At 38.6% G+C, this 27,984-nt stretch overlaps 1 protein-coding gene across 1 annotated transcript in view; it reads left to right on the top strand.

Moving 5' to 3' along the window:
• Window positions 1-2,572: 2,572 nt before the first annotated feature.
• The window catches only part of LOC582310, a 48,960-nt gene continuing 23,548 nt past the window's right edge, over window positions 2,573-27,984 (top strand). The window contains exons 1-11 of the mRNA XM_030973370.1: window positions 2,573-2,928; window positions 14,146-14,337; window positions 21,059-21,217; window positions 22,282-22,448; window positions 22,931-23,075; window positions 24,062-24,217; window positions 24,951-25,150; window positions 25,494-25,716; window positions 25,981-26,412; window positions 27,147-27,406; window positions 27,584-27,761. Coding sequence (XP_030829230.1) covers window positions 2,844-2,928; window positions 14,146-14,337; window positions 21,059-21,217; window positions 22,282-22,448; window positions 22,931-23,075; window positions 24,062-24,217; window positions 24,951-25,150; window positions 25,494-25,716; window positions 25,981-26,412; window positions 27,147-27,406; window positions 27,584-27,761 — 2,197 coding nt within the window. The 5' untranslated portion in view covers window positions 2,573-2,843. The remainder of the gene's footprint in view (window positions 2,929-14,145; window positions 14,338-21,058; window positions 21,218-22,281; window positions 22,449-22,930; window positions 23,076-24,061; window positions 24,218-24,950; window positions 25,151-25,493; window positions 25,717-25,980; window positions 26,413-27,146; window positions 27,407-27,583; window positions 27,762-27,984) is intronic.

The raw sequence follows: 27,984 nt of genomic DNA, 5'->3' as shown, positions 1-27,984 counted from the left end.
TTTATCCTAATATGGGAATATCATTTTAACTATAGGTGTGTAAGGAAAAGTAGTCATTGGTAAAGAAAGAAAAGGTATTTTTTTAAATTAAAAGTTACACGTAAACTATGTGTTTTCTGTTTCATCGTAAGTGTTCCATCGAGCTCGTCCGTATTATATGGAAATACAACAGACCATTTTAATGATAAATGTAGGATTAGTTTCCTTACGCTTTCCATTTCCCCATGATTTATTTTTACTTGCAAGGTTTTTGCTTTTAATCGGATATAAATGATGTTAACTTTGTTAATCTCATCCTCTGTTTATGTTCTGTTTCTGTGAAAAACATTTCAGAACGTGCCTATGAGCTTCCGAAGTATTTTCTAAAGTAATTGCGTTATAGCTTTAACATCTACCACCGCTATCAGCGCACAATGCATTTCCGGGAAGAAATTATACCGGTACACATCATATCGAATTTTAGACAATGGCGTAGCCACCTACCTACGGAGAGGGGTGGGGGGCACTGGATGCATATGCTCCCTCCTGAATCGAATGTCGACATTAAAAATAAAAGTGAGAAAAAGGAGAAAAGTAAGGGAGAGTGATACATTGACAAGAGAGAGAGAGAAAGAGAGAAAATAAAAGATCTACCCAGTGGTCTTATTAAAATTAATTCAACATTCATTCACGGAGTATGACCCTCACCCCCTCCTGCCCCCCCCCCAACCCCGTCGATGATACCAGTTCCCCCTCAATGGCTGGATCCACGCTACACCTCTGTTCATGGATACACCATCGTGATAACGTGTGGGATGCGATCCAAAGCAATGATGCTGATGCTGATGAAGCCTTCTAGGTGGTCAGGAGCCTGCTTTCCATCCGTGATACCCCGGTCACACCAGCAAGACCCACACCAGGGACCCGTTTCACAAAACCCTTTTTTCAATGACAAATGAAAAAAATCCGCTGATAACCAATCACAAGCAAGGATTTCACTAGCTTATAACAAAAAACTGTCATCTGTCACTGATGACAAGTTTTGTGAAAGGGGGCCCTGATCGACCGAACATACAAATTACGATACCCGACTAGGCAAAGGACCGGTTGGTTTGGACGAGTCGGTGTGGAGTCGGTTTGCGTTGTGACTGAGGTATCATGATTTCATCTCAATCAACTCTGGAGAAAAAGGATGAAAACAAACTTCAATGTGAGAGATCATCATTAACTGGGACCCTTGCCAGGAACATCTTCTAAAGTAAATGAGATAATCACATCTTGACACCGTAATGGGAGACACAAGTAGAAATGAGATATACATGGGAGAGCCGAGATGACGAGGGTCAATGCCTTACAAAAGGCACTGCTCCAACCGTAGTATTCTTTTTTTTTCTTTAAAAAAAAATCTAACATTATTTATTTCTACGTGGGCTACCTTGTCCAAAAACCTCGATGCCTTTTTATGTGTGCCCCGCAAACCATTTTTATTGTAGAACACAATTTAGTTTACCCCCCCCCCCCCAATATTTATTTATTTTACCAATTTTGTTAATGCATTAATTCACTGTTGTATGCAATTTTTTACTTCTATATCATCAGATCTATATCATATATATTACGTTATATTCAAACAAAAATTTTAATCATGGTTTGTGAAATAAAGACGAAATGAAACGAAATGAAAGGCATGAAGGGTATTTAGCACACGTAAAGATCGTTTACGAAGAATATCTTGCAAAATCACCCCCTCCCCCCAAACAATGCAACATGTATCCAGAGGGTACAGTGTCGATATTATAAAAAAAATCAGCTGCGAATTGCCGGCATGAATTAAATTGCAGAAAAATCATATTCACATTAATTTTACAAAGTATTTGTTGAATGAAATTCTGCTAATGACTTCAACTATACATACATTTTTTCTAAGGCCAGTGTCGTATAGCTATGATTTGTCAACCGAGAAGAAAGGGGTGGGGGACAAACACTTTAAAAAAGTGTCTGCAAGAATCGTCAAACCTTAAAGAGGCAGAAACTTGGAGACCTGCACAATATAGCGGATGGTTGTTAGATTAGAACACGGGGTAAAGAGATAATGATTGTGTGTAAGTTTAACCTAAATCTTCGTATCATAATTTTCTCTTTTGAAACATATCACTAGATGTAAATATGTCAGGGAAACATGTTCAAAATAAGATGTTTCACCAACTCTAGACATTGGCAAATCCAGGGGGCTGCTTGCTTGTCAGACATTTTTTGGGGGACACACACAAAAAGTACTTGAATCCCCCTCCTTAGCAAGAGTTTAGTTTGAGCTCTAAAGAGCTTGTAATTCCAAGACTATAAAACGGTAGACTATGATTAGCGTGAAATGCGATGACAAAGAATTAAGGAAAATTCAAGTCGACGACAATTTCAATACCCTATTGGGTGTCAATGTTGGCTAGTTTCATTAGGTACTGGACAAGCCTGAAATTGCCTTTGTTTGATTTGGGGGGAAAGTATTGCGATCATGCTATAGGTGATTACAAAACATCATCTAGTTATAAACACGCGTCTCGAGCAATCGTATTTCCAAGACCAACTTCGGACCAAGCCCTTTAATCTGCCTCCATGCCGCAGCATACCTAGGGACGAGTTTAGACCAAAGAGTTATCTATAGGCCTAGCTAGCTACCTATTGACGACGGTGTTGTAATCGCCTGCGCGCGCGCACGCTGGCGCCACTCGAAACCTCGCGTCAAGCTGAGATAAATATTTCTCCTTGTTGGTCGGGACGGCGACATTTCAGTAAACGTTCCCTCATCATCATCATTCGTCCATCTCTCGGTTTATGAGTTGGTGGATAAGACTGCACTAGAAAGAAAGATGGGAGACTGTTTGATATTTCATCTGGTCTGCCTGGCCTGTGTCACCCTGGTGATCGCCTACGATGTTCCGAATCTCGACAAAGGTAAGTCAATTTTCTTTCTCATTTATTTAAAGCGTTTTTCTCACCTCATGTCCAATAATCAAGCGTTTGTAGATACATAGTGCTAAAACACGGGTGATAGTGTTAGTCGTTAGAGTAATATAGCACATTTATTCAATGTCCTCTTACCTGCTGATAATTGGGACATCTCTTGATTATCCTCTTAAATATTGGTGTTTATTGAATGTCAATACGACGAACAGACCTATTCGGTATTACGCACCTCACGAATGACTTTATCCTATATCGTATTCATCACAGGTAGACATACTATGCATGCAAGGGTACCGCTAGACCATTTTAATGTAGGAGGGGGAGGGGTGTAGGGTCGTGACCAAATTTGATGACAACTTGGTCCAAAAAAATCCAACAAGCCTCACCCCCTAAACGAACTGTGACAATAATTTGTAGATCAAGTTACTGAGAAGGCTACAAAAAGATACAATAATTTCAACTGATTGTTCTAAAGGGAAGGGAAAGGGCTGCTCTCATTCTAAAAGCCCCCCCCCCCCTGGGTATATTAGACTGGGTTGCGGATAGAGCTATAGATCATTCTAAAACTCTCATATTCGGGCATCAGCTAGGGTGCAGCCGTTATGATGAAAACAATCAATAAGTAACCTAAAACAACAAACTTTTATTAGGGATAATGATAACACTTATTGTCAATATGACCGTTTCATATTTTTTTTAATAAGAAATAGACAAACAAAAGAAAATTAACAATGTAACATCAGTGGCTAAGAGCGACGAATCTTTTTGCTGGCGTGCTTCGCGTATGTTGTGGCTAAATTGAATGCCGTTTGTCATTAAAAGGACAGGGACAAATTAGATCAGAAGTAAAGGTTGTGTTTTTGCGATAATTATGGTAAATCAGTAATGTGGAGTGAAAAGGTTGGTATTTTGGCAAAGAATGACAGCCCCCCCCCAACAAAAAGTGCCCCTATGCCCATTCTTGATATAAAATATGTCTGGCATATTGAATAACTGCCACTTGGGAAATCGTTTTATTATCTTTATGAAGATTTTTGGGATATTCGTGAAGTTATTTTCATGTTCGAAATAGTTTTGACAAGTTTAGTTTCTCTTCTTCTCCTTCTTTTTTGTAGGGGAGGAGGGGGGGGGGGGGTAAAACTATGCACGCCATTTAAACTGTTGACCATATCACTTATAACTTGTTACAACGTGTATAGCATCCCAAGACGGTTCATGACGGGGGTAATTAACGTTTCATTTTAACTTCGGACACAGTTCAAAAGAAAACGGCTGTATGTGTGAATTGGATGGAATAGGTGACATCAGTTTTCATTTAAAATGTTACATAATGATTCAGCTATAAGAATCCAGAAAGCATTTAAAATATCCCTTAAAGTCTATGATCATATTGGTCTAAATTAAAAAAATACATTGAACTTTTGTAGTTGTTTCCCTATACTGTTTTTATATATATTTTTCCGGATGTGGTTCACAAAATGTGCCTAGAATCAAAACAAATTTGGACTACTTACCGACTGACTTCAGACCACAATCTACTTCATATCAGGAAAGATCTTTCCGTTTACTCTTTCCGATTCTTCAACTGGATAAATAGTGAACACATCTTACCCTAGTATAACCCTAGTTTAAAGTTCAATATAGGCCTACTTCATTATAAGCGACATAACAAATATTGAGAGCATTCCCATCAAGGTAATATCTACAGGAGAATAGTAAAATATATTAACTTTTGCAAAAAGATTTTAGACTTAGAATTGGAATAAGTTCACATGAGAGAGAGAGAGAGAGAGAGAGAGAGAGGGGGGGGGGGGGAGAAAGGATCAGGGGAAAAGCGAGAGATCAGGAGGCATGATATAGGAGAGGGATAAATAAAGAGGGGAAGAAAAGGAGGGTGAGAGAGAGAGAGAGAGAGAGAGAGAGAAAGAGGGGGGGGGGGGGGTGGACACGAAGACAAAGAAGGTGGATATTATCATATTCATAATATTCAGTTAAGGAGCGGACAGAGGGGTATACCGTATACCACTTGAAGGGATACAACCCCCCCCCCCCCCCCAAAAAAAAAAAAAAAAAAAAAAAAAAAAAAAAAAAGAAAAGAAAAGAAGCAACAACAACAACAAAATATAAAGGGGAAAAACGGAGAAAAAACATTCACATGCTTCCTGGCATATTTTACTTCGTGATTCGGCTTTAATTTCCACCCTCCAGTGAAGTGAAGTGCATCCAAAAGTGGGTGAAAAGGGATCGAAATGTGAAAACTACATAATGCTCAGTCGCATTCCTCTCATGAATATATTTACTTAAAATTTTGGTTAAACGTCTTCAATAGTAAAGTAGTAATGATCGTTAATGCTGAAATGTTGAGATACTTTCAAACACTCGGTCGCTGCGCTTACTCGCATAATGTTTTTTTAAATTGGGAACCGACCAAGTCTTTAATTTCTCGATTAGAAGTGGTGTTAAAAACCGCATATTCCGGGTTGAATTTTGGACGTGGGCGAAGGCGGGGGGGGGGGGGGGGGGCAGTTTCATAGTTTGTAGATAAAAACGAAAGTTGGAGATGATATGAAAGAACTTTCCATTTCTGTAAGAATCAAGCCAAACTCTTCGTGCTGTGCTTAATGATTGAAAAATGGTTTGATGACGATATCAATTTATGACAGAAGCTTCTTTTTTCCGTCCTACATGATAGAACTTCTTTTCAAAATGTGGGAATAAGAAATGGCATTTGCCGGTCAATACCCTTGACTTTGCTCTTGGAAACAACATATCTTCCGCACGTACTTACAAATTCGAATATACACGTAGGGATCATCATTTAATCATTGCCCATGTCATAGGTCGTAAAAGTAACGTCTGGGGAGTTTGATCGTCATTGCCAAGGTCAAAGGTCGGGGAAGCTAGCCTTGCCAGGCCAGGGCCGGGCTAAATCTTAAACTTTTTTACTCCTGTTTTTTTTATTTGGAGTTAAGTCTACCTTGACACCAAGATAATCATGGCACGTCTTTCATCGTTTTGGGGATTTTCCCCAAAGGGATTATTGTTATTCGGATGTTCATGTGTTATCTGAGAATCAACGATGACAGTTTGATGGTTACTTTCGAGATCGTTTACATCTTAATCTGGAATTTAATCAATATTCAACCCTCTCAGCAATCTCATGACTTGTGATAAACAAGTCAGAGAAAATAAATTACTTATGAATGCTGTTCCAAAGTAAGTTAGTTGGTCATTTGCGGAATGAGGTGGGGAGGCTTGGGGTCTTCAGCTGTTTTCCCTCTGAGAATTTGAAAACTATCAATTTTTGGAAAACCATAACCTCACATGATATCAGCAGGACGAGATATTAGGTACTGTAAGACATAATTGAATAATGGCATATACTTCTTCAAAATTAATCTTTGTTTGCCGCCGCCTTCCCAAAGTTATCTCGCTCGCGACGCTCGCTCGTTCAACTTTTTAACCCCCCCCCCGGAAAGTAGAAAGTTGATCCAGGAGAGACGCGACAGCCCCTTTCCCGTGGCAATACTGAATCCATGCAGTTATACAGGGTCTAAATTATCCACACAGAGACATAATATACACAGATCTCAGATAACAATTAGAAATGACGAATAATATATATTTCATTCATATATTTTAATGTTTTAATGCTTTAGTTTTAACATAGATTTCAAAACTAAAATTCAATGGCAAATTTAAACCTTTTTTTATTTTAGATACCCAGAAGTTATATTACGATGTCGAGTATCTTGTCCCGAGACCAGAAAAACACATTATGTATAGTTACTATGACCCACCAGGTGGTAATAAAATACAAATCTATTCAAATGAAAAATTAGGAAATCCTGAATCCTTCCTGTTCACTTTCTCAAATTACAAACACGACGGTCGGTAACAAACCTAAAGTCACATCAGAAAAGGAGGCATTTGCTGCTTTGGTTTCAACTATTCAAGCGGTTCATTTAATTACAGTTCTCTAATTATTCAGCTAAATGACCTGAACAACACGAAAATCAAATAATCGCTAATTGGAGAAGCAGATGCTGAAAAGGAAATGGTGATCAAAGTTCAAAAATGTTCTTCTAGCATGATAGGCAAAGCTATAATACCAAAAAATAAGCCCATCCCCACAAAGTCTGTTAGTATATAAGAATAAAATGATTCCCCGAAACAGGCAAGCGCATTATTTAGGCCTAATCAAAAAATATTATTATGTCTTACAATAACTTGGGAACATTTCTATAGATACTCAAATAATTAGCTCTTTATTCCTTCATTTCCTAGAACGAGGAGGGTAAGTGGATAACAAAAAAGGGGCGTTGATAATTTTTCAAGAACAATCGAAGCCTTTAGGTTTCGAGAATAACTGGATTCATCTGTCGCAATAATAGGAATGATCAAAGAATATAAAACTAAAATGGCTAGGCTAGACTAGCAAGCACAAGATCCGTACTCCTCACAATTAATTGTCCATGGCATTTGCCGAGCTTCTTACTGCGAACAGGTCAAGAACATTCATTTTTCCGGAGGCGGGGGATTTTGAGAAGCATCTAGCAAAGTAGACAAAAATTAGACAGCAGATGCTGTGAAGATCTTTCACGAAATGTTTTGAGTTGTGGTTTGTAATGAGAAAATTGCTTTGATTCTTTGAATTTGATGAATAGATGAATTCTTATTTCTGCTTACTTGGCAAGTGGGACATTAATACTGACGATCAAGAATATCGATGAAGAAGAAGAAGATGAAGATGAAGCAGAAAGAGAAGGAGAAGCTGACTACATTGTCACTATTAATGTGTATAGCACTTCACTTTTAAAAGCTTGGACATGATGTAAGAGAAAGTGAGATATTGGGAGGGGTGTGGCCCAGGGAATGTAATGTGGAATGCGATTGATATTAACAATTAAAGCGGAAATAATAAGCATATCATGATAAATTATATTTTGGAGAAATACCAAGCATTATCAAACTGAATGCATTTAACATTTCCTATCATGATTGATTGAAGTGGAATAGATTATTGCTTTATTACCTGGCGGGAACGCGTACGACGAGGTACGACGGAAGTACTCAGTCACCTTTGACCCGATCAAGATCCCACTATAATATACCCCTGGTATATAATTACAGAGAAACTACCCACTCGTCAAGTTGATAGACTGTCTCTGGAGACAAAACCACCCATAATCCATGTCACAATGTCAATGTCGAAGCACATGGGTATAATTACCCACCAACATGAAGGTGTTCTTGAAAAATCATCAGGGGCTCAGTTTTGTTTTCGATTTTCTCTTTGCACTGTTTTGCAAACCTCAAGGTAGTAATTGCAAGAAGAGAAAGAAAGTGTCAGAAGGAGCAAAATTAAAAACAGGAAAGCTTGCGGGGGAGGGTGAGGAACAGAAGGATGGAGATAAGACCACCAGGATGAGAAGGAGATGGTTCCAATTTCTTCGAAAGACAGAGAGAACAATAATACTAACAAAGCAAAACTTGAGATGTTTTTTACGAGCCTGGTCGAAATAGTGGCCACATCAAACCCATATAATAAGATTGGACTCCTATAAGGCTATTTCGAATGTTATCTGCAATGCAAATGACGAAGTGTTTAGCATCCAGAAATCCCCACCAAAACATGTTTTAAAAAAAAAACAGACCCCAAAGTTGGGCCAATTTCACCCCATCTATAGGCCATGGACCAAGCTTTGTCAGTGGGAAGTATGACTGCACATCACAAAACACAACAAAATTAACAAAAATTTCCATCGGGACGGGTATGTCAGAAAAAAAAAAAAAAAAACCTTTTACCCTAATTTACCCCTAAATTCTCTGCCACATGAGGGTGCATACGCATTTAGACCTATTCCGTGACCATTACGGAAGCACTTTAAAGGATTAAAGATAACGGAGTTCAGGAAATTGAACTCAGTTTTGGAGAATAATGTCTAAATGTAAGTTTTAATTCAGGGAAATATCCATCAGTCTAGTCCTTCGAAAAGTGAGCTGGCTTAACAAAATCTGCTGAAATTTCAAAATGATAAAAATCATATGGTAAAGACATTGTGTATTGTTCGGGGAAAGGCTTCTTTTCAGGAATTCACCTCACTCCATATTCAGTAATGTTATCTTCCTTGTATACATTTTATATCAATATCTTTGTTAGATTTGATATTTTGTCTTCACTGCTCATTGTAATTATACTGAGATTTATAAGAATTTGATTTAGTGTGATTATACATGATATTTGCTTACCTTGAGATCTGGAGGCAGAGACAAGATTCATCTTAAGCTGATGACAGACTTAACAAAAACCAATTTATTTGCTCCACCAACGAATTAATGTGCTAATAATTTGCTACACTTTGGTCAATAATTCTATGAATGTTTAATATAATGTCATCATTCATTGAGGCAATACAATAAGTATATACATTTCTCCCCTAATGTCAATGGGTGACTGAATCAATGAATGAAACAACCGTCAGTTTAGGGATTAAAACATATTCCTTTCAAAGCATCATGACTGTTAAAAAAAGAACAAGCTGAAACAGGCCCGAAATATAAAATTGGAAACATAATTAGGTACGACGAAACATACGCACAAAACATGCCCGATGTATGTAATGTGACTGACATACACCCATCGTGTGCTGTTACCCAGGCTACCATTGGAAGCACATCGACGTAATTTTGAGCGCCCCTCTCCTCTGCATCCATTCTTAGAATGCCTCTACAATTACTGCATTAAGACCCTGAGGATAAAAATAATACCAAGATGATCAGTAGGATAGACAGACAAAGAGAGAGAGAGAGAGAGAGAGAGAGAGAGAGAGAGAGAGAGAGGATAAAAAGGGATGGAGAGGAGAAAACTAGAAAGAACAGAGAAGACGATGACATTGGGAGCAGATGAAGAGAGACGGAGGGAGGGAAACATAAGGGAGAAGGGATGGAAGGGAAATAAACAGAGGAAGGAGGTAAAAATAACAAATATATTACGCACTGGTTTCATGTTCTCTTATTAAATTAGCAGTCATTTTTGATAAACATCGCCTGATAAATGAATGACATTTGCTGAACGGTGTATACACGCTGACGTGTAATCACTAGACTTCGATACAATAGGAATAAATTCTAATTCTTTAAAATGATGCCATTGATGCTAAACATACAATTTGTTGAGAGCCTACACGTGACCAGGTACTTTATTGTCTAAATGCGCGACCGGTCGTTAAAAAGTTCTAATGACCGGTCGGTTAATATTCCAGAGAGTAGCTATGTCGGTTGACTCTTGATCCATGGAACTTGGGAGGAGGGTGATTTGTAAAATGACAAGAAGTCTCGTCACAAGTTTATAAAGCAAATTATTGTAAATTGTATGTTTGGAAATGTTCGAAACAATCCAACACCCGAGGCAATATACATAGTGGGGATATCTTACTAACACCTCCACAGATGTAAGTTTGTATGGAATTAGTTTTTGTTCACCCAGCTTTTTGATCACTCATTAAATTGTTCTTTCAAATTTTTTTGCTCTTTTATGTGTTTTCATTTTAGCATTCACAATTATAGGATAAAAATTGGTAACGTGGACGTTTTCAATGGTTTACAAAGAATGAGTAGCGCCAAATAATTGAATACGATACCGACATTGATTTAATATACATTTGACATTTAGGATCTTTAAGTGTATATTTAGATGTGATCTGTGTAGTACTTAATTCTTCTCCGTTCGACTTGTAGACAGTTCTAATGACGCAATTACGGTCCAAAAGTGCTCTCTTATTATCCAATCAAACGAAAAGAGCACACCTATTACTGTGTCGTCGTGGTTCAAGGATTGAAAACGACTGCAAAAACATTTCAGCTTCACCCGTTATTAGTTGGACAGGAAAATGTTAAGGGGACTGGGTAAACATATGGCTTCACCGGGCTAATAACCTTTATTGCATTGTTGTACTTGAAAACAAATGATAAAAACTTAATCCATTAATAAATCAATCAATTAATCTATCTATCAATAGCCAACCTGCCCGTCAACCAATGAACTATTAATTCATTCATTTGGTCTAGAAAGCGCTTGGATATTTGTCAATTTTATGAAGATTACAAGTCATATTTTACAGATATAATCGGAGCTAAAAGAGAAGGCGAATCTATTCATATTCGAAGAGCAACATATAAAATATGTCTACTTCAGAATTGAGAAGTAGTTGATGAACTTTGCTCTATTATTTTACCATGGTGCCCTATAAACCGTGCACCCTGAAATGGGGTTGAAATTTGATTTCTTGTCCCAGCATAATTTACTTGTTTATGTTTTTGTTTTTTAGCACTCCTGTTCCCCTGGGTTACACTGTGAGCTTTGATTCAAGATCGTGACAGTTGTTTTGGGTGACACAAATTGACCTTTATTATTTCTGAGTATTATAGAGGACGATTTTTTTAAAAGCGTGATAAGTGATCTTTAGTTGGGGAGAGAAATTTTAGATTTGGGTCACGTTCAGTTCTATTTTTCTTCCAAGTAAACATTCGCCTCTTTGGGGGGGGGGGGGGGCATCATAGCCCACCCAGGGAATACAATATTTTCGAAAATCCTCTTTAAGGATAACAAATTCGTTCACCATTGAATAGAATTGGTGACTTTGAATTGTATGCGTTTTCTACTCCCTTTTTGAAATTTCACGCTGTGACTGGAGTATAAAGATCAGAAAAAGAAGATCGATATGTATTTCAAAAACTGTTATAAACTTGAACCGTTTCTCAAAGATGACCCTAACCTAGTAAAAATAGGATTCTTGTTATTTGTCTCTTAAACTGTAATTGACTGTTTGTAAAAGCCAACATTCCTGTTTCTTTCACTTCACTGAACTCTCCTGGTTTCCAACAGCGTCATTACTATTCTCGGTCATCTAATAAAATATATTTGTTTTGAGGTCAGAACGGTGACTTATTTTTAAAATTTAATTATTTTCAAGTCAATTGAAGAAGAAAATGCAGGTCAAGGGTGGATGCAGTGGGGTATACTATAGGATGAGAAATAAAGAAAATCCATGGTATCTGGGTAGCATAACACACGGTGTCAATCAGTGTCTATGTTGAGTTTTGTTACAATAAGGGCAGGGGGCGGCCGATTACTTCCCATATAGATCCATATATCGTATGTCTAATCAAATTATTACCTAAAAAACTTTTTTTTCCTACCAGATTGAGTTTTTTTTTATGCCTAATTCAGTTCTTGTCTTTTGACAGCTATCTATTGAAGACCCTAATTCATTTTTCAATCTTAAACTGTGTTCAATAATAACAATATTAGCAGCCTAAATCAAGTGAGACAAAACGACATAACTTTATTTTCTTCTTCAGAGTAGGGTTGTAATGATTTAAGCAATCATTTAATTATGTGAAGATGAGCTTAAGGGGCGAAAAAGAAGAAAACATACCCCACGCGATAGGCAGATTTTTAATATATTTTTTTAATCTCATGACCATCTTGGTATATTTGTAGCGGTGAAGAGAAAGGGGGCGTACAGTTTTTCTGACGGTTAGACATTCGTCAGAAAAGTGTCTTGCAAGGGTCTTAAATGATCAGAACCGTAGTATCTCTTATCCACAACGTTTTTCACCACTAAGATCTCTGACGGCCCTTCCGACGATAGGGGGAGGGGTGACCCTCTTGGTCTTGGGCCCCCTGGATCCGCCTAGGACAGTAAAGGATGACCTGGATAGCATGTTGCATGTCATTGTTGATCAGCTGTGATTGGTCTTATACATCCTAGCCAAACCATATTCGTTCTAGTTTCCAGGCATCGTGAAGATGATAGCGGATAGCCTTATCCAAGCCGCCTGTCCCACCGCGATCGCAGCATGATGAAAGCAGTCCTAATTCTTTGCGGACCTCAAACATCATTTAAAGCCATGATGGATGGTCCTACGTGAATCATTGCACGCCATGAAAAAAACCAAAGTGAAATCAGTTTTGATATTATGTCCACAACGGACGTAGGCGTAAACAGATAGGATTTTCCAACAAATCATAAATAGAATTGTTTGTAATGTTTCTGAGGTTCCCTGGCGAGTCAGCTGTGTATTGGTTGCACCGGTGATAGGCGTAGTGAGAAAGTTGATTGAAACGAATTACACCATAATCTCTTTAATTTTGAATGAAAGTGAAATTGCTATATTACGTTTAGATTTTTCTCAGGCCAGCTTCCTTGACATTTTCTTACGTGTGTCGTTGACAGAAAAGTAGATTTGAAGAAATTACAAGGTGCAAAATATAATTGTATTGGAAATGCCAAAGCGAGTCAACTAGAGAATGGAAAGGCAATAAGACAGATACAAAAATACATGATAAACTGGGAAATTCAAATTAGATTGGTTAAGCAACATGAATACAATAAAGTAATCCGGACCTGCAGGAAAGAAAATTTAATACGATTGAGGTAAAAGTTGTGGGGGGGGGGGGAGAGAGAAAGAGAGAGAGAGAGAGAGAGAGAGAGAGCGAGAGAGGGGGAGATAGAGAGAGAGAGAGATAGAGAAAGAGAGAGAGAGAGAGGGGAAAGCTAGGAAGGGGTGGTGGAGATCGAGAATGAGCGTTTTAGTACGTGTTAGATGGTAAACAGGAAGGTGGATTTGTTTTGCTTTAATAAAAAATATCGACAGCAGATATTCATATGCCAACATTCCCCGGTAATAATGTCCAGTCTAATACGATTTAAGATGTAAAAAAACAGTTCGGTTGTAGACGTGCATACTGTTATAGGTGTGAATTCCATACTGCGAATAAAACAATGTCTTAGTTGCATAGTTATACGGATGAATAAACATAGCTATTCAACGGGTATAACAAGGTTTATACATTTATTCAAATTGTCGTTATAGAATTATAATCGTAACATACCATTTTAGCTAATTTATTCATTGATTCATTACAGGTCTGAGCAAAAAGTGGTTGATATGTATTCATTTAATTATGTTTAGACATGATTATGTTGAATATAATGTGTGGCTTATCAAGAAGTTGCTTTTCAAGTACATATGAAAATGATTGCATTGTAACGTAAAATAAAATCCACAGTATAGAAATAAAATTAGATATATAAATGTAACAGTTAAAGTTTTAAAACCGTCGAAAGTTAAAAATTATCAGCATCAACAGCATTCAAAGAATTTTTTTTTTAATTAATGTTTTTCTTCAAAATATAGATTGCTCGATCTCAGCGGTGTGTGGGCGAAAAACATGGGCGGAGAAGAAGGGCGTCTGTGCCTCAAACGGAGAATTCTACCACACCTTGTGCGGACTACAAGTGTACCGATGCGAAACAGGACTAGATATCTCCCCAGTTATATTCACAGACGATGTGAATGATTGCGTAAGAAAGACGAGAGAAAGGCGAGGTAAGTCACGAAATATATATTAATAAATTAATAAATTATTAATGAATATGTGTATAAGTTACGTTATGATCGATGGGTCTTTACGAATTCTTAATTGCTAATACCATTTTTGAAAGTCATGTTCATGCATTTTTAATTCATAGTAAATAAGTAGAATGTGAACAAATAGGTGGGATGGAACAAGGAAGAAGCTCAAGTGGTAGAGAGAAAGAGAAAGAGAAAGAGAGAGAGAGAGAGAGAGAGAGAGAGGGGGGGGGGGAGAGGAGGGGGGGGGGAGATGGTGATGATGGTGGTAGTGATAGTGATGAGAATGATAACAGTAATTAAACGGATGCCTGATGTTTATGATGATTTTTTTAATGACAGTGGTGATGATAGGGGTGCATGGTAATCGTAATAAAAAAAAGTGAACTGATAATGGTGATGGTGGTGATGATGATGATGATGGCCGATGTAGGCCTACTGATGATGACGATGGCGATGGTGGTGTTGGTGGTGATGATTTGTACTAATGATAATGATAATAGTATTCTAAAGGTGCGTGATGATGGTCTTGGTGGTTGCGGTATGGTGATGGTGGTTGTGGTAGTGGTGGTGGTGTTGGTGATAGTGGTTGCGATGAGAGATGAAGCCGTTTTGTCAAATCCCATCCTCTGTTGCATCTTCCTTTGCTTGATATATGTTGTTCCCATTATTGACCTAACCCATCTCATGTATACAAATTACAGTCCTAATTTACATAATACATGAATGCTCAGTTATGTTTTTCCTTCTCTATACTTCATGTAACCATTTTTTGTGTGTCCATATCTTTATCCTTTAACTGTGCTGTTATGATTTTAATTTCTTTTTACAGCCTAAAAATGAATTCTACTAACTTGAAATTCCTTTGCAGAGAAAATACTCGTACGTTTCCAAACTTGGTCAACTGGTAGGAGGGTAAATTTTCTTGTGGAAGGAAAGGCAAGACAAAGTCTTCTAGGTTCATATAGCTTTTAAATACGGACAGGAATAGACAGCGCCTTATGTTCCCACATGGCAAAGAGTGGGAAGAGCTTGAAACTTGTGTCAAGCAACCTTTGTTGTGAAAACATATCCTTTGATCAGTGGGGTAGCTGTAAAGGGACTTCGGTGCAAGTGCCCCTAAGTTGAAAAGAGGAGTTAAAAAGAGAACGAGAGAGCGAGAGAGAGAAAACAAAAGAGAAGAAAAAATGAAAGAGGAGAAAATGACGGAAAAAGAAGACGATTCGCCTCCCTTCCATATCCACTACAAACACTAGGGTCTTGTTCTATCACCTTTTGTTCCCTGGGTAGGTCCACCCCCTATGGTACAAGCGCCCCCATCAATGGTTGGGCACACTGGCTACGCCACTCAAACGGTGTGTTGCTCCTAAGACGCGGGAGGTTGGTCCACACCAGGTATCCCTCTTAGCCATGACCTTTGAACCTCTCATATTATCATCACAGGTGTCGCTAAAAACGTGATGTAAAGAGGTGATCAAAATATGCGCGAATCCAGTCAACATAGAAAAATCAAAGAAACTATGGCACTTGGAGATAATTTTTGAATTCGTTAATAATATAATGTCAATTATAACAACGCACCTCTTTGTCACGATATCGATTTCATAATGTATCTATCTACCACATATTAGAGACGTTATTATAACTTTAACAAGGTATTCAATTTTCCTCTATTTCACGAGTAGTGTACAAAGTCAGACATTGAAGGAAAAAAAAAACACAGGATAGAATCAACAGCACCCATATTTCTTTTCCTTCCAAATATAATCTTTGTGGTGATTGCTTTACCCATCGATCTCGATAACGAATGCAACGCCATGAGGGTAGTCAAGTCTGAAATTTGAAAGAAATGCTTTGTCTCCCTCTACCGATTACCGACCATTTTCACGACACCACGAATTGTTCTAATAAGAAAATGTTTAAAGGTAATACAAAGTTTTTGGGAAATATTGAAAATTGGTTGGATAGTGATTCTTCACACTTTTGATATAAATGGATGCCCCTGTGGATGTATTATAAGCACTAGAAAATTTAGCCCCTAAAACACTTCTGCTTCGAGAAAAATGGAATATAAAAATTTACCGGTGCTCCCGGTAAATTTTGATAAATTTCAAATAGCGCCTACGGCGATACAATGGTAGCTGCGACCATGAACATTTCAGTATATTATGTAGTTGTGATACATAATTTTCAGAAGGGAATAGCCAATCGGTCTATTTTAGTCAAGAAACATTATTTTATAGCTTGATTAATATCTTGACCTTAAGAGGGAGCTATACAACATAAAGAGTTTATTATTTACAATTTCATAACTCAGACTCGATTTCAACTGCGACAACGATCACTGAATATTGTAGGATCGCATATGCTTCCAATATGTTCATTTGAACCAAATTCATGACCCCATACCAAAACTTTGTAATACCTTTAACAAACATCAGTACTTCACACTATAACCTGAAACATCAGGTTGAAATATAATAATATTTCTTTGAATAACTTTCTAGCTTGATTTTGAGCAGGTGGGAGGAGAATTTCATTCTGTTTGTATCTTAACAAAATACAATACAAATTAAGGGACACAGAGATAGAACAGAGATAGAGGGAGAAGGAATTAGAGGAATGTGTGGAAGGATCGAGGGAAGGATATAGGAGGTTTGGAGGGATCGGGGGAAGATATGAAGAAAGAAGACGAAGAGGTAGAAGAAAGAGAGAAAGAAAGAAAGAAGAAAGAAAGAGGGAATAAGAGATGGCCGGGAAAAGAGAGAGAGAGAGAAAGAGAGAAAGGAGAGAGAGAGAGAGAGAGAGATGGAGAGAGATGGAGAGAGAGAGAGAGGGCCAGGAAGAAAAAAAAGAGAGAGAGAGAGAGAGAGAAAGACAGACAGAGAGAGAGAGAGAGAACGACAGACAGAGAGACAGAGAATGTGAACTTGATGCTCAAAACAGGAAATGACAAGCAGAAGATATCACATTTTCCCTTGCTGATCCCGCAACGGGTCGTTGTTTCCCCTGACCTTTGTCTCTTGGGATTACCTTTAGATACTCTATCATAACAACAACCCGGTGCCACCGTCAGCACCATACCGGCTAGCTCCCCCAAGATGGTGGATCATTAGTTCCCCGTGGATAGCAATTGCAAACCCGAGGGAGCAAGCCCAAACGATATATGTTTGTTGTATTGATTGGAAAGTTTTGCGAGTCATCCGTTGGCACAACTTTGTCTGAATGTGATGATATTGTCGACTTGAAGTTGCATGCGAACCCTTTGATGGCGTAGAGTCATCCGTTGTCGCAACTTTGTTCGAATGTGACGATATTGTCGACGTGAAGTTGCATGCAAACCCTTCGATGGCAGATGCCTCACACCTTTGGAGGATACTGATGGCAATCACAGTTTTCAGACGAGCCATACGTGCTGACGCAGGACAGATGGTATTGTTGGTAAGTCAATTTTGACATGTTTTTTTGATAGTGTCTGGGAAATGGAAGGGAGTTGGAAGGAAATAGTCTCAATTATTTCGGAAATGTTTGTTTTTAAAGTTGTTGTAGAAATCTGTCGAAACCTGACCCTATAACTAATCACATAATTTACTTTGAGGATTATTATAAGAACCAATGACGTCAGAGCAGGATCTCGACCAATAAGCATTTTTCCCCTCCCATCCGGCTACACCCTACCAATTACTCTGCTTCGCCTTGAGCCCTTCCAAGGGAGACTATACGTAACCAATGAATATAATTATGGACGTAATACTATCCAACGAATACGGAACTTGCACAAAAACATTAATTTTTGAAAATATTTACAATATAATGGACGCAGACATGCGGGTAAAACGAAGAAAAATTCCCCTCTGCCCAAATGCTAGAGATCATGCCTTCTTACACTAGCTGAGCATACACTTCAAAAAGAGATAAATAAAATTAGTTAAAATCAAAAAAGATTGTTGGACGAAAAACCCGATATTTCTGTATATCATGAAATGAAATTGGCCTTAATATGAAGAAACGTACATATAATAATCGTTTCACAGAATACTAAAAAGTTAAATCTTACATTATCAAAATAATCAAATAATGTAATAAGAATTCTCACAATGTCACCCTTCAACAAATTGTTTTGGCCCACAAATCATCATGACACCAGGAATTAGTTCATGAATATTATTTGGTTAGTATAATGATGCAGAATCATTTGAAGCGTTGCCGCATGGGAAAACAAACAAGGTGACCTTTTTTAGGAATGAAAGGGAGCCCCCCCCCCCCCAATAGAAGAAGAAAAAAACGAAAATGAAAGGAAAAAGTAGGATTTGGCAGCATATGGTGAACCGGTGGCTTTTTAATGCTAACAAATCTAAAGCCAAGGAAAAGGGTCATGCAGAATGGCTGTGATGAAAATTCAATTTCATCCACCCAGTCGTATCCACCTCTCTCTCTCTCTCTTTCTTTCGTTCTTTCTCTCTGCCTGTCTGTCTATCTGTCTCTCTGTGTGTATATCTACATATCTGTCTCTCCTGTTAATTTACTTTCTCTAATCCCCCTATTTCAGTCTCTCCTATCATTCTCCCTAGCTAGCTTAATCTCTCTCTTTAATTTCTTTCTCTCTTTCTCTCTCTTTCTCTCTCTCTTTCTTTCTTTCTCTCTCTTTATCTCAGTCTCTCTCTGTGTGTCTCTCTCTATCCGTATCTTTCTTTCTTTCCAATATTTTCCCATGTATGTCTACATCTATGTGTCAATTTACCCTGCCTTTCTGTTGTCTGTGGAGGTCCCGCCAACTGCTGTCTTTTCAGACACAGCTGCAGCTATAGTTATACAAGGATGAGGAGGAAAACAAAATTTCTAGAATCATAATATTCCCGCCCTCATATAATGCAAGGTTAATGCTATATTCTTAGTCAGCGAAAGCCCATGCAGGAAAAAAAAGAAGAGAATTTCTGATGTGCAGCAGCCTTTTTGTCACTTTCGTGAAAGCTTGTTTCTACGGGTGATTGGTTGAATGCAATGGACTCTTCTTCTCTATCAGACTTTAAAATGCTTAATTAAATGACATTATTGGTGATTGCGCCAAAATGAGCGCCATCAAAGACCGATGGAGGTAAAGATTTTTGGGGGGCGTAATCCTGAAAGAGATGTAGCCAATTGGAACGTGCCATGTTGGAACAAGTTGTGTACAGCTGCCTCGTCATAGATCCTACGTAGGCGTTTCATTGGCATCGCGATGTAGTATCTTGCAGAGGAATTGCAGTAACTAGCTGACTTTTGAATATGTGACCTATTGTGGGTAAGAATTTCTAAATATGAAATTATTTTGCATTTACCGGCAGCGTAACCTTTACTCGTAAGAAAAATCTCAAAAATAAAGTATGTATCGAATATCGTCGTGATTTTTCTCTCCCTCGAACATAGAAAGAGAGGTGAAGGTTTTGAAAGTACTTATTCATTTCATTTCATATACTTTACATTCCATTGGATTCTTTTAGATATTTGTCATTAATTTGCTTCAAAGATAATAAATTTCATTCAAGTTTGTATTAAACTGATATAGCAATATCATTTTTCGTTTGCCGTATACTCCAGCCATTAATTTCAATTGACTTTTTGCACAATACCTCCATTAATTGTTTGCATTAACCAAAACTTTATTCAACAATATGGATTTCATTTTCATTTTTGGAAAAAACACACGTAGCCGATAGGTATACTTTCCTTATTTTTTTCATTTTCGTTTGATATTTATTACCGAATTCATTTATTTCAAAGTAACGTAGATCTCATCTCTTTGTAATAAACGTGATTTATTAAAAAAGATTATATATATATATATATATATGAGTATATTTAATACTGTTATGACTTCGAATTACAGACTTTGGAGTTGTTAATACATTTACCATGATATACCACAATGGACTAACCGGGTCAGCACCGCATGACATTTGAGCACACAAGTCAGAAAGAAACTGTAAATATTTGATACAATTTATTATAATCGAACATAATTTTGTCTCCCTATCTTCATTTTCATCATCATCTTCACCACCACCACCACCACCATCACCACAAACACAACCACCATCCCCACCACCACCATCACCAAAACCACCACCACCATCATCACCACCACCACCACCATCGCCACCGCCACCATCACCACCACCACCACCACAACCACCACAACCACCACAACCACCACCAACATCATCATCATCATCATCACCACCACCACCATCATCATCATCATCACCACCACCACCATCATCATCATCATCATCATCATCACCATCATCATCATCATCATGTTTCCGCTTTTGTGTCTTCCAATTACCGATTTGATATCAAATACACCGTTTTCCTTATTGCAATTTTCCAATCAATCTTAATGGACACTGACGCCATTCTATTAATGATTCCATATCAATGATATTGTGATCAATCTTCGACATTGAATCATCGTCCATTATATCTTCCTTTCAACATTTTGCCACCAACTAACCTTGTTTTTTTATAATTCCTCTTACCACTGTGTGCATTATTCTACTGCAATGCGTTTTTCTGTACCCTCTTAATCGTCCCCTTCCTTCTCCTTGTCATTTCTTCCTCCAACTCGTCACTCCACCTAATCCATCACCATCATTCCATCATCTTCATGCTCCTCCTCATCTACCCGCATATATGACATCATGACATCAACCGACAGGTGCCCATCATCGATCTCGGCGGGCTCAAAAACATGTCATCTTGGAGGCGATTTCCTGGAAAATCGCTGCCAGACAACATCTCGGCTACTACCATCCCAACATATCCATCAATGTCACGTTCCAGACATCCAGGTTGGGCGATACCATCCAAGGACGAGGTATTTTATGAACGCCCATTAATATGATCGCAATATTTCTTTCGAAAAATCAACTATCAAGGGCAATTCGTTAAATACCCTATTGTATGTCTCATAGAACGCATTTTTGGATTTCGTAATATGTCATTGTCATGTTCACACATTTCACAAGGTGACGCACAAGGCCAGGCGCGTACGCAGGGGGGGGGGGGGGGGGGGGGGGGTTAGGGGGTTAAACCCCCCCTTTGGTATTTTTTATGTGTGTATTTGTAAGGAAACCCCCCTAAACCCCCCTTGTTTTTTTTTTTGTTTTTTGTTTTAATTATTAAAAAAAAAAAAAAAAAAATTATGCCCATGGCTGACCTAAAATAGGTGACCTTCACCCCCCAAACAAAGAAAAGTGTCAAATTATCAAATTTCGAGACCCCCCCCCCCCCAAAAAGGCTATTTAAATTTCTTGAAGTTGATTTTTCGAAAGTGCCCGTAGTTGCAATCTTGTTCATTGCTTATCTATTACCAAAAAAAATGAATGAAACATTATCCACAAACAGACGAATGGTTGCCATAATCCTCAACAATAAGTATACTCATTATCAGAATTAAATCATTAGTTTTATTTTAATAACAGTTTGATTCGAAACATTAAAAAGAAGAAAAGAAGCAAGCTTTACAATTTTAGGCAAAGTTATTTTTCACAAAAATTGTACCTAATTATAACACGGTTGCCTGCAAAAGCTAGCTTGTGGACCCAGTAGGTGCAGGTTCGTCCCTTCTCTCTGGCCGAATTATAATTATAACAATAATAATAATTTAAGTTTATGGCCTGGATCTGCGGAAGATCATTTTTAGGCAATTAATAAATAAATAAATAAACAGCAAAAAAAAAAAAAAAAAACAATAACACACAAACCTAATTTGGAGAACCAACAGCTTTTTTCCCCAAATAAGTTCTGCGTTATTCAAAGAGAGAGAGAGAGAGAGAGTTTGTTTTGTTTTATAAGGTTCACCCTATAGTTTGTGGATAATGGTGAGAGAATTTGTCTGCCGTCAAGGTCATGTATTGAACATTTTTACATGTCTGCTAGGTTTATGGAAGGCTGGTCTGTATCGGAGTCAGTTTGAAGACGGGTTTGGTGATCGAGCTGGACCGTATGTACAGCAGTTACTGAGCGACGAGGAAGCTTCCATGAAAGTTCGTACTGGAAGACCTCACTATTTCACCAACCTCCAAACAGTGTATGATTTGAATGAGGTAAGTGTCTGCTTCTTTTTTTATTCTAGACTCAGTGGCAGTATTTACGGGAGGAAGTGTGGAGCTCATAGCCCCCCTTAAAATATGGCGAAAAAAAAAAGCACTAGACAAAAAAAAAAACAGAGTGCGAGCGAGAGAGAGAGAGAGAGAGAGAAGGAATAGAAGGGGGATGAACCAAAAGAAGTTGACTCATCTTACACCCTCCCACAAATTAATAGCTTTCCAAATTCGTATTTCAACTACAAAGTAAGACCAATGCCCTCTTAATGTTGGATTTAGGAAAAAGCCAATGTATATGATGATGGATTGTAAGAGAGAGAGAGGAAAAAAATATTGAAATTCGAATTGTCGTCAATATATGCCGTACGATATGAGTTCTTTCCATTTAATATGACTTTTTTTAATAGAGATATCAATATATACAAAAACAAAAACAATAACGGGTCTTCAATTAGATAACCATTGTCTGTTCCACCATACAGGTAGGATGTAGTGACTTCCTGTACCTGTGCGTAGAGTTTTCTCAGGGAGATAACCCTCGCCCACCCTACACACTCACTATTACATCATTAACCGGAAGCGCTGTTCTATGCACCGAGATACCGTGCTATGGGAGAACCGGTGATGGTAAGATACATGTATCTTCTTCTTTTCTTTTCTATATGTTTTTTTTTCATTTTCCAGCCCGTTTAGTTTAGGATCAAACAAAAACAATCAGGTAGAAATTATGTATGCAAACAAAGAGGTAGAGGTGTCGTTGTCTAGTGGATGCATCACCGAACTTTGGGTCACATGGTTTGCGGTTCGAGTCCCGCCGCGGCACTAATGTCATTTAGCAAAACATCACTCTACACTTGCCACTCTCCACCCAGGTGAAGTTACAGTTTCAGTTACTGTTCGAGGAAAGCGTTTATACCATTTCAGAAGGTTTGTTTTTGTAATGCTGGCAAATCTTGCAGTGCAGGTATGCTGCTGGCTAGATCTTTGCTGGTACTGGGCAGCCAGAGACAATGTGGTGTATGGTCTCCCCATATTTTCCACATATCCTGCATTATAGGTCTGTTCCATCAATATATCAAAGAAGAAACAAAGCTAGCTGATGAAAATAAATATTTATGAACCAAGGGAAAAGGTATTAGAAGGACGGGGAACATCGTAATCGGGTTGGGATTGTACAATAGTATTAAGGTGAAGAAAGTAACACCCACCGATTCATCTAACCATCAAGACGCGTCATGAGGATAATACACTAATCGAACCGTGGGGTTGAACACATGGAAAGTGTTTTTTGAAGCAATGGCAGAGATTCGCTGATCTCAGCTTTCTCCGAAGTTCATGCCACCTTTTTTTTCTCCCATGTACACCGACCCTGATTTATGAATAAGATTGGTCGATGGAGGGAGACAGAAAGTGGCGGTAGAGAGTTAGCGGGTTAAAGGTCAAGTGCTGTCGGATGATCATTTTTCGAGCTCTATTCGATGAAAATACATCTTTATATCAATGGAAAGCTGAATGAACGTAGAATACAAATATATAAGAATAACGAATATTTTCCATTTTCCGCACTATATTTCTCGATACGCTATGATCGAAACTATTTCTTTCCTTTCTAGGAGTGGATAGAACATGTCGCCTCCCTTGTCCTGGCGATGCTGAGCCGGTCTGTGGCAATGACGGAATCACCTACTCGAGTTCCTGCGAAATCGACAACATAGTAAGATGTCTGTCACAAAACGTGGGGGTCGCCTACTATGGCGAATGTCGAATAGGTTAGTTATAAATGGAATTGTCAGGTCTAAAGTCACGCAGGTCAGCTAGGTGAAATGATATTGGGATTGTGTTGGCTATTGTGCACCTTTATTCATCGTAGGCCTATATTAGAATAGCCACATTCTAGTGTGATATTTATTTAGATTAAATCATAATGTGTAAATCATATGTATATGTGCCAGCACTATAAGAGCAATGCTATCCATACACTTTCTATAAGAAGCCCTTTTCTTTGATGCATATACATTAATTTGTGTCTGATTAACATTAAAGTGCATACAAGAGCATTCATAGAAATCTTATTTGCTGATATTAAATGTAAATAACACATCCATTGTTTTGAATAAAACAATATAGGTAAGCTTTAGTCTTTGAATTTTAAAAGTCAAAATCCATTGTGGAGTAATCGATATTCCAGTCATACAAGACAACATAGCTCATTACACTCGAAGCGTTATTCCTGTTGCGCTATTACCTACGCTGATGAATGAAAATAATTATGTATGTGCCAGTCATTCAGTACGATATTTCCACCGTACAATGTGCATTTACCGTACATACGATACGGCTCTCATATGGTTCGTCAAAGACCGCACCTGTTGTTGATGCGTCTTCAGTAAATGACGCGGTGCTACGTTAGCAAATGACGTCTCGTGTGCAATGCGCATTATCAATGGGTACTATTTACCTCAAAACCTAACTATATTTCAATATAAATTTCTCGCTCATCAGGAGTAATTATGGAGAGTATGTTCTGGTCAGCCGGAGTGGTGAGCAATGAGCCTGGAGAACTGACCGAGCTGGAAATGGAAGCTTTCCTCTTTGCAAACGAGTCCAGTGAGAGCGTGGCCGGAACGAATCTCTGGCGCATGGGGGTATTTGGCAGCATGAACGTCAATGGAACAGGACCAAAGTTTGGATACATTCCACAGGTGGGAACTGTTCCCAAAATACTCTGTATAAAGCATGATGAATAAATGGTGACTTACGGGTGTTTCCTTGACCAAGCAATTTAAGGAGTAGCCACTATCTCTTCGGAGCGGCTGTCGGTGTCGTTTACGTTAAACAGAGACAGCATTGCAAGCTCATAGAGTAGGCACTAAGTCTAAGTAATGTACTTGCACTTATTCACAAATATTTTTAATGGGCAGCGTTGAAATTTAGATGCAAACGTTCTTAAGTCTATTTTCAAGACATTTTGTACAATGAAAGAGACAAATCACAGTCTCTATTCTTTATCAGTTGCTGATTAACATTTTGATTCATTTGTGGCAGATTCTGGAAGGAAAAAGTGCGAGTCAGATACTGGTATCTGGCCTTCCGCTTCCAATCCGAGCCCGGTTTCCTTTCGACGTTGGGACGATTGGCTGTAACGAATTCCACTTCATGTGTATGGAGTTCACTCGTGGCAATAATGCGGAACCTTTCTTTCCATTCCAAACCAACAGTGGGAAGGAGGTCTTCACAAGTTGCCGGGCGGCGCCGTGTGACCCACTAGGTGAGTAGTGAACAGGCATAAACCCTTTTCAATCATATTTTCCGAGTTGTATAGGCTAGTTCAGTTGGTCTTGTGCGTAAACAAGTTGTAGATCCGGCAACAATTACTCCTAATTTGTTTATCAGATTTAGCTGCTTTCATCCAAGCCAATACCTACAGCAAACGTTGATTTTGTGGCATAACTTGAGTCATTACGTTTTAATTCTAAACCATCTGTACCATGATGAACTCAAGACTTTTGTTTTGTAATTTGTTTTCTGCCAGCCAGTTTGCTCCGTATGGCGGTTGGACCAGTCACTTGGGGGCTTACAGTGATGGCCGCCCGTAGAAGCGCTCCCAGTGACATCGTACTTGATTTGAATGCCCAACTCAGTCCTGACAGTGACGTCATTCGCGGACAAGGTCTTTGGCGAGTAGGATTGTTCGGCAGCCCTATGGCCAATGGGAGCTCCGATGAGAGGTTTAATTACGTACGGCAGCTCCTCGATCCTTCCCAGGCATCTGTACCTGTCATACCCGGGGGAAAAATCAACTTTCCGTCTCTTCCAACTCAGTTTGACATTATGAAGCTCGGCTGCTCGAAGTTCAAGTATATATGCCTCGAGATCGCGAAGGGTGACGAACCTCGACCAGATTTCGTCTTTCACAACGATGCGCAGAAACCCCTTATCTTCTGCAAATCCGTGTCATGTCCAGGTAAGCAAATTGGTTAATCCTACATAGCATGTACGAGAAATGTAAACCGCTTTCACATCCTAAAGACTGTCACTAAATTAAGAACAAGTCAAACATGAAATTACATTACTTCGTATGGCCAAGAATTAATCGTTTTTTAGGTGGGTTTGGAGGTGTGACTGACGTATAAAAGTGGCTAATACGAATTGGGGATTGTCGATTGTTACAAAGACAACTGCATGCATACATAGATTTTGTCTGTGTTGGAACATGTTTAATACGTTCTCTTTATACATAATCACCATATTCAGTAACGATAACCTTACGAAGTGCTTGCACCAATGGTACGGGGTGCTGATAACATTTCTTCTTCAACCGTCTGTTAAAATATATTACGAGTATCACACTTTACGTTAAAAGTATGGCTACTCTATCATAAGATGAGAATGGCGGTATTTGCTCGTTCAAAAGCAACTGTAGTTTTCCAAATGATAATTTAGTACCTCCCCCAATTTGACAACATTTTTATAGGCGTCTTCCCTCTTAGAAAACTTTAGCTCTGCACACGTGCGCCATCACGTTTTACCAATACGGCTGCAGCGAGAGACTCCCCATATTAATAAGGATCTTGACTTTTAAAAAAATCACAACTCTCTTATCATTTACCCGATCTTTGGTTGCCTGCATCCACTCCTGTCAACGTTCTGTCACTGAACAATATTTGATTCTGTCAGCAATTTTTCTATGATACAAAGGTCCTTCAAAACCAGTCGTTCGTCTGCTTTCACTCGACTGGGATTTACATCTGCTTGAGCACAACATCGGCCGCCCAAACAATGTAAGCATCAGCGTCACAATTGCTACTTCAGAACGATCGTCCCCGCTCAACGGTACCAACCTGTGGAAATTGGGATTTTTCACCAGCGAAAATGGTCCAGACAGAGGTGCTATCAGAGGACAGCATCGGGAGCAGATCTTAACCGAGGCAGCTTCGTCGACTCCTATTACTCCCGGGGTAAGTATGCAGATGGAACATGACTTTTCCTTTTTAAATGAAGAGTAGTAAGAAATTACCTGATTGCACTACGATCTTTAATGTTAACTAATAATTGTTATCCAAACTTTATATCTTTCGGATACTGAGTCATTCGGAAAAGGACTGCAGAAATTTCTCATTTCCCTCATTTTACAGATGCCACTGGACTTTGTAGACGTGCTCTCTTCCGTCGACGTAACTGGTATGGGATGCACAGGGTCAGAGTTCAACTACATCTGCATTTCGTTCGCCAAGGGAGACTCTCCAAACCCGGACTTTGATTTACCGTTGCGTAATGACGAAGCTGTTTCATGCAAGAGAATAACTTGCCAAGGTGAGTCTGCTGTTTCAAGCTTGCATGCGTAGTCGCCATCTAACGCTGCCATTCTTTCCTCAAGATAAAGAGATAACTCATAATTATAGACAAGTTGGATAATAGCATTACCCATAATTCGAGAGTAAATGGCTACAATGATATCGAAATAGATATTTGCCACATGGCTAAGATTAAGCGCTAGCTGCGTGATTCCAAATTCAGGAATGAAGATTTCGAACAA

Source organism: Strongylocentrotus purpuratus, unplaced genomic scaffold, assembly GCF_000002235.5.
Source record: "Strongylocentrotus purpuratus isolate Spur 01 unplaced genomic scaffold, Spur_5.0 spur5_scaffold_6, whole genome shotgun sequence".
Taxonomy (NCBI): domain Eukaryota; kingdom Metazoa; phylum Echinodermata; class Echinoidea; order Camarodonta; family Strongylocentrotidae; genus Strongylocentrotus; species Strongylocentrotus purpuratus.
Note: the sequence above shows the minus strand (reverse complement) of the source record. Positions and strands in the feature narration are given on the sequence as shown.